The 10,833-nt window shown below is 31.9% G+C and overlaps 1 protein-coding gene across 1 annotated transcript; it reads left to right on the top strand.

The window, feature by feature from the left end:
* Positions 1 to 188: 188 nt before the first annotated feature.
* On the top strand, positions 189 to 10,688 carry LOC111705359 (tyrosine-protein phosphatase 10D). Its single transcript, XM_023477863.1, has 10 exons — positions 189 to 267; positions 924 to 1,061; positions 3,814 to 3,935; positions 5,732 to 5,958; positions 6,435 to 6,496; positions 7,430 to 7,510; positions 7,786 to 7,884; positions 8,756 to 8,833; positions 9,746 to 9,835; positions 10,465 to 10,688. Exons 1-10 carry the CDS (start codon positions 232 to 234, stop codon positions 10,594 to 10,596), a joined length of 1,065 nt encoding a protein of 354 aa, XP_023333631.1. The 5' UTR covers positions 189 to 231; the 3' UTR covers positions 10,597 to 10,688.
* The last annotated feature ends 145 nt before the right edge of the window (positions 10,689 to 10,833 follow it).

Raw genomic sequence — 10,833 nt, 5'->3', positions numbered from 1 at the left:
TAAATAATAAATAGTAAAATTCCGAGAAATGCGCGGTTTCTCCCTTAATGCCGCGTTTGGAACATTTTCTATGAAGAGTCGTCTTTTATCCTTTAATTCACTTGGTCTTGACAATGTCGTTGTCCAATTAACCACACTCGATAAAAGGTGAATTTTCTTTTACAATAATTGGAAAAACTTTCCTTAAAACAAGATTTGTATTGTTTCAAAGGTCAACGAATCTCAGTAAACATGGAACTTCCAATCACACTGCTTCTATGCTTTTTGGTAAAATTTATTATGCAAAATTGATAATCGGCAGTTACATTCACAGTTACTCCAGTTACACACAAAGGATGAGGCTTCAGAGACGACAGTAGGGAATTTCTACTGTTTTATACTTTATATTTACAATTCCCTACAACTGTAAACATACTTCGTTCCTTTGCTACATTGCATAAGCCAATACAAGTTTACATGTATTTAAGGCCAATTAATACCAGCTACGAATGAGGTAGTGATTTTGTGAGTGAGTGAGTGAGTGAGTGAGTGAGTGGGTGAGTGAGGGAGTTAGAGGATGAGTGAGTGAGTGAGTGAGTGAGTGAGTAAGCGAGTGGGTGTGTAAGCGAGTGCGTGAGTGAGTTGGTGATGAGGGGGTGAGAGTGTGTGTGAGTGAGTGAGTGAGAATGAGAATGTGAGTGACAAGGTGAATGTGCGAAGAAGTGATTGATTGAGTACGTAAATTATTGTGCCAGACTTATAACAATTACCAAACTACAATACTAAACTGCAAAAAAATGCTTTTGGTATAATTTCCGAGGACAGCTTTACGACACTTGAAGATTTGTATACACTATACTTCATATATTCAATCTGCAGTATGTTTTCACGGTTAGATGCATTTAACAATAAATGCATAAGCCTTTATTTTTTTTTATTTTCAGGCAGCCATGGTCAGGATTCCAATCCATGCAGACATGATGGAAGATCCAGTCAACATCCTGCCATGGTTCAGGAATGAAACAACTTTCGTAGTTTTTATTACACCACCAAAGTATAAAGAACCTTGGACAGATTTTAAGGTAATTAGATTTTAAAACATTAAAAAAAGGAATACCAACTTAATTTAAGCTGACCCTTTTTTTGTGAATATCACTATTAATAAGCATTGAAAAGGGTTTTTTTGTTATCTATAAAATACTGGCATTTTTAAGAACAAAACAAGTTCATAGTTACTACTGTGAACTAAGAATGTAAGGGAAAGAAATCAGTTAGAGTCATTCATTCGAAGGCTCATACTTCATGGTGCAGGTAACCCTGTGTTCTGAATAAAGATATAGTAACCTAAGTGTAGTTAGAAAAATACAGGTAAACATTGTATAACTATAGTTTCTAAATGGAGTTTCAGGGTTTAATTCCTTACCTTAACCCTGTGTTTTCAATAAAGATTATAGTAACCTAAGTAGTTAGAAAAATACAGGTGTACATTGCATACCTATAGTTTCTTTACAGGGGTTCAGGGTTTAATTCCTTACCTTAACCCTGTGTTTTCAATAAAGATATAGTAACCTAAGTAGTTAGAAAAATACAGGTATACATTGCATATATAACTGTAGTTTCTATACAGGGGTTCAGGGTTAAATTCCTTACCTTAACCCTGTGTTTTCAATAAAGATATAGTAACCTAAGTATGTTTTCAATAAAGATATAGTAACCTAAGTAGTTAGAAAAATACAGGTGTACATTGCATAACTATAGTTTCTATATAGGGGTTCAGGGTTTAATTCCTTACCTTAACCCTGTGTTTTCAATAAAGATATAGTAACCTAAGTAGTTAGAAAAATACAGGTGTACATTGCATAACTATAGTTTCTATATAGGGTTTCAGGGTTTAATTCCTTACCTTAACCCTGTGTTTTCAATAAAGATTATAGTAACCTAAGTAGTCAGAAAAATACAGGTGTACATTGCATAACTATAGTTTCTATACAGGGGTTCAGGGTTTAATTCCTTACCTTAACCCTGAGTTTTCAATAAAGATATAGTAACCTAAGTAGTTAGAAAATACAGGTGTACATTGCATACCTATAGTTTCTTTACAGGGGTTCTGGGTTTAATTCCTTACCTTAACCCTGTGTTTAAAATAAAGATTATAGTAACCTAAGAAAAATACTGGTGTACATTGCATAACTATAGTTTCTATATAGGGGTTCAGGGTTTAATTCCTTACCTTAACCCTGTGTTTTCAATAAAGATTATAGTAACCTAAGTAGTCAGAAAAATACAGGTGTACATTGCATAACTATAGTTTCTATNTTTTTGCGGTGCCAATTTTTTTCCCTGTCTAATTTAGATTGTAAGGCAGAGTTAACTGTTTCATCACTCAGTATTCTTTAATAAAGATTATAGTAACCTAAGTAGTCAGAAAAATACAGGTGTACATTGCATAACTATAGTTTCTATATAGGGGTTCAGGGTTTAATTCCTTACCTTAACCCTGTGTTTTCAATAAAGATTATAGTAACCTAAGTAGTTAGAAAAATACAGGTGTACATTGCATAACTATAGTTTCTATATAGGGGTTCAGGGTTTAATTCCTTACCTTAACTCCTTATTTGAATGGTTTATATAGCTATTATTTGTTAGTATAATTAAAGCGAAATAAACCCAGTGTTGTTGTGAAGTAAATGTTCGTATAAATGAGTTTTTTGATTGGTCTAGTAACTATCTAACGATAGAGAGATGTCAATATTTTATATTATATACCTCACAATAATACTTAATAAAGATTTCTCCTTTAATGCATTTGTATCAGTATTGCATACAATTGTAGAATTATACTTCTTAACAGCCTATAATCCAATATCAATAGTCTGGAGATTTTCCTATAATAGTCGACCTGTGCTCAACTAAGAAATTCTAAACTAAGTTAAGAACATTCCATTGGTTCTACCGAGTTTCCCAAGCAAACTTTTAGGCAAATCGGTTAAGAAGTTTTTAAGTTATTATATAAACAGACATTACTCCTTCATAGCTGATAAAAAGCTTTTAAGGTGCTCCACGCCCATATTACATTTCAACTTTTAATTGTAGATCTATCTTTTCTGTGAACAATATAAGACAATAACAAAGAAAAGTTCGCGGATTTGATAATCATTTTTCGCGCATTTTCAAAATTTTCCAAAAATAAAAAAGCACCCTTTACCCGATTGGGCTATTTTTGTCTAATATATATGGTGGGGGGGTACATCTCCCCCTATCATTTTTCCCTTAGGGGAGTGTGATACATGTTTCTAGTCCAACTTTTAAAGGCCATGCTCATTAAAAAAAATATTAGACCTTTAACTTTAGTGGTCATTTGTGTAAGGGAGAATTTTTAAAAAGTTCAAAAATTATGTCCTTATTTTAATTTGGACAAATACTAACATATGACATGCATTTTATGATATCCATTTTTCAAGGGCTTTTCAAATATATAGGTTTTAGCCCTGTTATTAACCAATTCTGATTTTTTTTGAAACACCGACCCGTAGTTTGACCGTCCTACATCCTACCCTTTGCATCGAAAGAAAAAAAAATTATAGTAAAATTTGTTAACAACTATTATGTTGAAAAAGTGAAGAAGTTTTAGCGTTCTAATGTAAGCCGTTTTTAAGATATTCATAAGAAACCACGGGGGGCGTGGAAAACACCCCCCCCCCCCCCNTGTGGACACGATCGGTTTAGCCGTTTTGACGTTAATTGGATACAGACAAACAAACAAACAGACACCCAGACAAGCTAAATTTATATATAAAAGGTGAAACTCTGTATCTTTTTACCTGTACTCTGTAGGTGACACTGGATCCTCCAGATGCGGATGAATCTGATGTTTTTATCCCTAAAGTAGGAACTCCACCAGCGCCCCGCCAAATGGAGTTTCATAACCTATATCCGGGCAGAGAATATAATGTCAGGTACAAGCTACAACTTAGTAAGTTTTAAAATTTTTTTGGGCTTTTGAACTTTAAAGAGCTGTTCCACAAAAATCTTGGTCTAAAACACGTTGTTGCACTTTGAAAAGTTGTAATCCTGAGCTATAGAGAAGAAAAAAACTATCGGTTTAAAAGGATCGTTTTGGTTCGTTTTTCTTCTATTTTCTCTTAGCATTAAAATGTTAGATAGTTTACATTTTGAACCTTTTTACAAAAGCAATGTAGAACCTTAAAATCTTTATTGATAATGCTAATAGCGTATCCGAACTATATTGTTAATGCTCATAGCGTATCCGAACTATATTGTTAATGCTCATAGCGTATCCAAAATGTAATGATAATGCTAATAGCGTATCCAAACTATATTGTTAATGCTAATAGCGTATCCAAACTATATTGTTAATGCTAATAGCGTATCCAAACTATATTGTTAATGCTAATAGCGTATGCATGCTTTGTCTTGTTAATTTATGATCCGTTCAGTTTCTCAGTTAAAGGAACTAAAAGCCTAATTTCATGTGACACTCCATGCAAAAGTTGCAAAGCCTGATTTACAACGGTACACTTGAAACCCTAATTGGATAAAAAATTATGTGTAAGAAAACGGCTTCTTCCTGACTAAAAAGTGTTTAATTCTTCTCCACTGCTTCTTATATTTAAGAAATGTTTTCTTAATTCGCAAAGAACCCGCAAAAAAATTAAATAAAACAAAATCAGATATCTAATCAGAAATTAAGCTTTAATTGTACCGTTGAGATCTTTGACATCTTTGTACCTACAGCTAGTCACGTTTAAAAAACTGAAAAGGTCAAAAAATGACAAACCTGTGGACTGAATGGTTTAAATGGAAAATACGCTTTAACATTAACAACTAAGATTTTTAAGTTAATTTTTGATATCTTTTCGAAATTTGTCATAAAACATTTTGGATTTTGTTCCCGATCTTATTAAGCATCTTTAACAATCTTCATCATAAAAGATATATAGAACATAACAATCACACATCGGTAACAACAAACAATACAGTTTTGTTGGCAACAATTGTTAACGACCTAAATATTATGAACGGTAAAAATATTGTAAACAATCATTTCTAAAAGAAATCTGAATGAACAATTTTATAAAGTGAGGTTTTGGTGTCCAATTGTAGCTAGTTAGTAGTTATGAAAGTGCTATACTCATATTTGATATTTTCAGAAAACATTGAAAAGTGTGATTCATTAACTTTTAAACTATAATTTGCCATAAAATTTATGAATTGATTTATCAACTACAAGATATTGAAAAATTGAGAAAAAATTACTGAAAACTGGAATTATTCCAATTTATGTACAGGGTTACTAACAATAGCTAAGACTTTAAAGACAACTGTTTGTAATTTATTTAGACTTTTTCTTGCAATCTTGGTTCCGTACAACTGAAAACTGGTTTCCTTCTTTCTCAATTAAGTTATAAGTAGATAATTTATTCTCATTCTTTGTGGGTAACCCTGTATCATGATTATAAAAACCATTGAATCCAATTTGTTTTCTATTAGATTATCTTCTACTTATAGCGTTAAATACGCACATAATACACGAAAAACCAGTATTTTCTGCATGCAAATCTGTACATTAGCAATATGCATTTTTTTAAATGATTCTTTCTGTTAAGATTTTCTTATTTATAGTCTAAGAAATCGTAACTTAAAGCTATATGATGTGATCCAATATAATGTAGGAAACCCTGTGTGTTACATTATACCATTCACCATCTGTATTTGAAAATGATTTGTTAAGTGTTGAATTGGTGTTTGAATATGAGACCTCTGAACCTGGGAGCAGTATTTTGTACCGAATACTCCCCCTATCTCCTACAAATGTGACTGTCAGCACGGACATCTTTCCCGACGACTTGACTCCTGCAAACGCCTCTTTTACAGTCACGTGGGACGGACCAGACTCAGACTCTGATTTTGATAGGTTCCTTGTAAAGCTGCCAAAACAGAATATAACACAACTTGTTGGTAAATATTTAATAATGATTTTAACCTTATTCTGGTTGGGCTATTTTTGTAAGGCCCTCCCCCCTCCCCCCGCATGATTTTGCACTTAGAGTTGTGTTGCATGTCAAAAGTCCAATTGTCTAGGCCAGATTAAAAGACTAGCCTTTTATTTCAATGATAAGGATACTACATATGGAAGCTTTAAAAAATTAAAAAATACACGATAAAAATGTATGAAATGACTTTGCCACATGGTTTCACATATATTTTTCAAGGGCTTTTGAAATTCATGTAAATTTTAGAGCTGTAGCTAAACAAATTAAAAAGTAAAGAAGTTTGAGCACTAATTGTATAGCATAGAGTGAAACTTTTTAGATTTTTGGAGAAAACCAAGGGGGAGGAATTGAAATCCCCCCACCCCATAAGAACCAACCGGGTAGAATAGGGTTAAAATGCTGAACTTATTAACTGTTATAGACACATTTTTGTTTGATTAGAATTAGGTGAACCCCAAGTAGCAGTGTTCAATAAAAGTATTACGCCTGGAGAAACATTCCAGGTAAAAGTAATTTTTGCACTTTTTTATACATTAGAAAATGGAAAATGCGTCATATGTCCATGGGAAGTAAAGAACAAATCAAACATCGAAAGTTTTCCTAAAGAAGAGAACACGCTTTGCCACAAACTCTGATTTTCTTATCATTAATCTTTGCAACCCAATGTAGACATTTCAAACTATACAGTCTGTTAGATCAAATGATCTAAGTTTGAAATATCAAAGGTTTACAACATCAATTTAAAGGATATATGAAAGGAAAAGTTGAGTTCGTGGCAAAAACTTATAAATTCCTTTCATTTAAAACAAATACATAATTTGACTTACTTTCTTGTTAACTTATAGTAATGAATACTATAAATGCAGCTCAGCTATTTGATTATTTCCAATTGCAGTTTCTCTGCAAAGTAGCTTACGGATTCAGCCGGCTTATAAAAAGTCTCATTAACTTTAAAGACAGGGTCGACTTTGAAGTGTCGCAACACCTTGGGCTTTGATTTTACCGCTCTAACTCACTTTTGCTTTTCTTTAGCATTTTACATGAACAGTTTAGCGTTATAAACACATTATGTTAGCTTTGATTAATTGGCAAAATTCTGATCACTGATCACTGGCATTTTATTGTAAACCAATGATTATTGAATCCATGAAGAGAATAGATAAGTATAGAGTGGAATTAGTCGAACACAGTGTAAAACCACCATTTTGTTAATTGTTGTACTGTTTTCATACTGAAGGTGTACGTCCCACTTTTGCGCTATATAACCTTTTGGACCCTGGAACATCTTCTCATAGAAAAAACTGTCTTGAAAATTATTTCATATTCTCTAAATTAATTATCTTACAACCTGTCCCATGCATTCTCAAGTTTATTTCAACATAAACCTCACTTTACATAAGCTTTACTGTATTATTGTAAAGTATTTAATCATTTAGGTATTTGTTAAAACAGTTTCTGGGACTGTTAGCAGTTGGCCAGCTGTATTTAATTTTACAATTCCACCTCTACCTCCACAGGAAAAAGATTTAATAAGAAGTAGTTGAGCTCATTACGTATAGTTTAACCAATTCTTTGAAAAGTTCATGATTAAATTCTCAAAAAATTTAACCGGCACACTATGTTCCTCTCTCATGATTTAACTCATTCTTTCAATTCAATTAATGTAAAGAGAGAAGAAGCTTAACCACATCGACGTAGTTGAACCACTTCTCTTAAACTTGAACCGGGGCGCGAATGGTTCAATTAAATATAATCACTATTCAACTATTTTTAATTGAATCTGCCAATACAGGATATTAATATGGATTTCAGGCTCAATGATGAAGGAAAAAGAGGTTTGTTTTTTGCCTGGCTGCCTCTCCAGGGCACATGGATCAAAAGAAAAACAAACGTAAGTAAAACTACTAGGACCAAGGTTGTATTATAAGGTTGGCCACTCTCGATGCGATCCTCTGGTTTTAGAGGCGAGAGTACATTGGAGTGCATCGAGAGTAACCCTGCTTATTATACAATCTTGACTTAGACTTTGTGTTTATTGACATGCAAACGGGATTTAGGGGATGCTAATTTTTTTATCTTAGGTCAAAATAAGATTTCGAGCCCGCTCACAAAAATTACAACGTTTAATGAAAAATTAAAAATGCATGTTTTTTGTCAGTTCTGATGGATTTCAAAAACGAGGTAAAAATTGTATTTTGAGCGCGCGGCTTAACTTGCGAATTTCGCAAATTTTTGACGCTTCTTGTTAGGCTTTACAGTTTTGTTGTAAAAATTCCGTTGTCAGCGGTCAAAATTGCAATATAGGACACGCGCCAAAATCGAAAAATTATATTTAAAAGATTTAACGATATTGGTATTTTGTTTTACTGAAAAGTGGAATATTGACACCACACACGCATTTATTTCTCTTCTTTCAACGAAACATTTTGGTCTCATTCTCATATTCAGAAAACTTCAGGGAAAAAATCCCCAGAACTCCAAATATTTACTAATAATAAAAAGCTTTTTACCCCCCCCCCCTTGGAAAAGTAAATTTAAAGAAAATTTTTCAAACTAAAAACAATAAAACAATTCACTGTCAATGAAAACCAAAAACCATTATTTTTGGCATCAAATTTTGGCCTAAACAAATTGATTTTGAGACAAATTTGGTAAACATTTTGGAACAACTGACACTGGTGAAAAATAAAAACTATTTTTTTTCACTCTCTCCATTCCAATCTTTATAAACTTGACATATTGCAAATAAAATGTCAATTCAGGTGACTGCAAATTTTGATGAGTGGTTTATTCATCCCTTGTGGAGATATATGCCAAGCTCTATACAGGATAGTTACAAGGTGTAGTAATTGGCCTGTCGCAAAGAATAATAATAATAATAATAATAATAATAATAATAATAATAATAATAATAATAATAATAATAATAATAATAATAATAATAATAATAATAATAATAATAATGATAATAATAATAATGAAATAAAAATAATAATATTTATAATAATAATAAGAAAAAAATTATCACAGAAAGTATGTATTGGATAATAAGAGAAGACGACATTTTTTGCTATCTTTGGCTCACCGACAAAATGTGTAGAATTTGCGTAGATTTTCTGATGAGCAATCTTTAATTAGCAAAGTCTTTGTCATGTCGTATGTCCGTAAAACTGTGGAATAGGAAGACGACAGTTAAACAATTTAATGTTTTTATAAAGCAACAAGTTTGACAAGTAGATTTTAAATCTATACTTATTATATGAAATGGGTCTGTTTACACTGCACAATTGCTGCGTTTTAATTGCATATTATAAAGCCATTCTTAAATCTAACAGTCGTCTTCCTTTTTAACAGTGTTTTGTGACTAACTACGAAAGTTTTGTTTAATATTTTCAAAATTCAAAACAGTTCCTATCAAATTTCTCTCTCTGAAATCTGGAATATTTAGCCTGCGTTAGATCAGGGGGTCAGCTGCAATCACAAAAGAAACAAAACTTGTATTATGTCTATAGTATAGGTTTCTACCGGAATCTCGTTTTACGGTTTCCGTTTGGAAATGATCTGTTTTTTTCCATTTTCATTATGAGAAAGGTTTTATTATTCCAAAATTCTGGATTATTTCAGGAACTATTTTTTCCGGAATTTTTGTTGCGAAATGCCGGAAACTATTTTAAGGTTAAAGACGACTTTCAAGTTTTCAATCAATTAACTATTCCTGTTTATTAATAAAATCACTCTAATATAATTTTTAGGTCGAGTATTTCGAGTTTCAATGTCTATGCAATGAGACAGCAGATGTGTCAAAAGAAGATGTTTCCAAAATTTCAGAAATTATTGTAAAAGTATAAACTTTTTTCTTTTATTTCCAGAATTAAATTTTCTTTTACTTGTTTTTTCCCTTTGGCCATAAATATATTTTACCTTGCTATTTGATAACTATTTTAAAATTTTGTCCTTTGCCTAGCAGCAAGTATAAACAGCCATTTCATGTTTTTTAAAATAGCATAGAAAAATTAGTCTTCGCCACAAACTCTACTTTTCTAATCCCTATCTTTGCAACCTAATGTCGTAGATATTTGATATTTCAAACTATGACTTCTAGTTGATCAAATAATCTAAGTTTGAAGATATGGGGATTAAAAAATCTGAGTTTGTGGCAAAGGCTTTATTCCTTTGTATATTATTTTACCTCTAAACTGGCAATTTGTTATTTAAAATTGTTCATTGCTAAACTTTTTATGAAAAAACAGAATGCCATTTTCCCTAAAGTATTTTAATCATGTAAAATTTGGATTAAGTACGTGTTTTCGAGTTGCAAGGGGGAAGGGGCGAAAAATCGTTTTTTTTTGTACAATTAAAAATGGAATAAAATCATAAATGGGAAAGAATTTTAAGGGACAAGCTAGTTTAAGACAATATTGAAAAATCATCTTGTAGTTTTTGTATTAATTTAACCCTTACTTTTTATTAGGATATTCAGGTTGAAGTGAATCGACTACAGCCTGATAGAAGATTCAGCTTTTTTGTATCTGTTAAAGCAATCAGTAATGGGATAGAATCTAAGACCTCACAAACCTCAGAATGTGCTCAACCTCGGACTTGACTCTTCAGTAAATCTCATTTTTAACTTTACTAGGCTTTTAGGGCGCTTCGCGCCCATCTTCTATTTAAAATCTATTTTAAAACAAAGAAGAAAAAAAATTTGCGGATTAAAAAAAAAAAATTCGCGGATTTTCAAGAATTTATTTTTTTTTACAAATTTAAAAACCTTTAAAACACATTTTTCATAAACCTTTCCTGTGGTCACTTGATGTCCCACAAAAAATTAGGGCCCGACCGG

This window comes from Eurytemora carolleeae, unplaced genomic scaffold (assembly GCF_000591075.1).
Source record: "Eurytemora carolleeae unplaced genomic scaffold, Eaff_2.0 scaffold659, whole genome shotgun sequence".
Taxonomy (NCBI): Eukaryota; Metazoa; Arthropoda; class Copepoda; order Calanoida; family Temoridae; genus Eurytemora; species Eurytemora carolleeae.
This window is presented reverse-complemented; position numbering and strand designations above follow the sequence as displayed.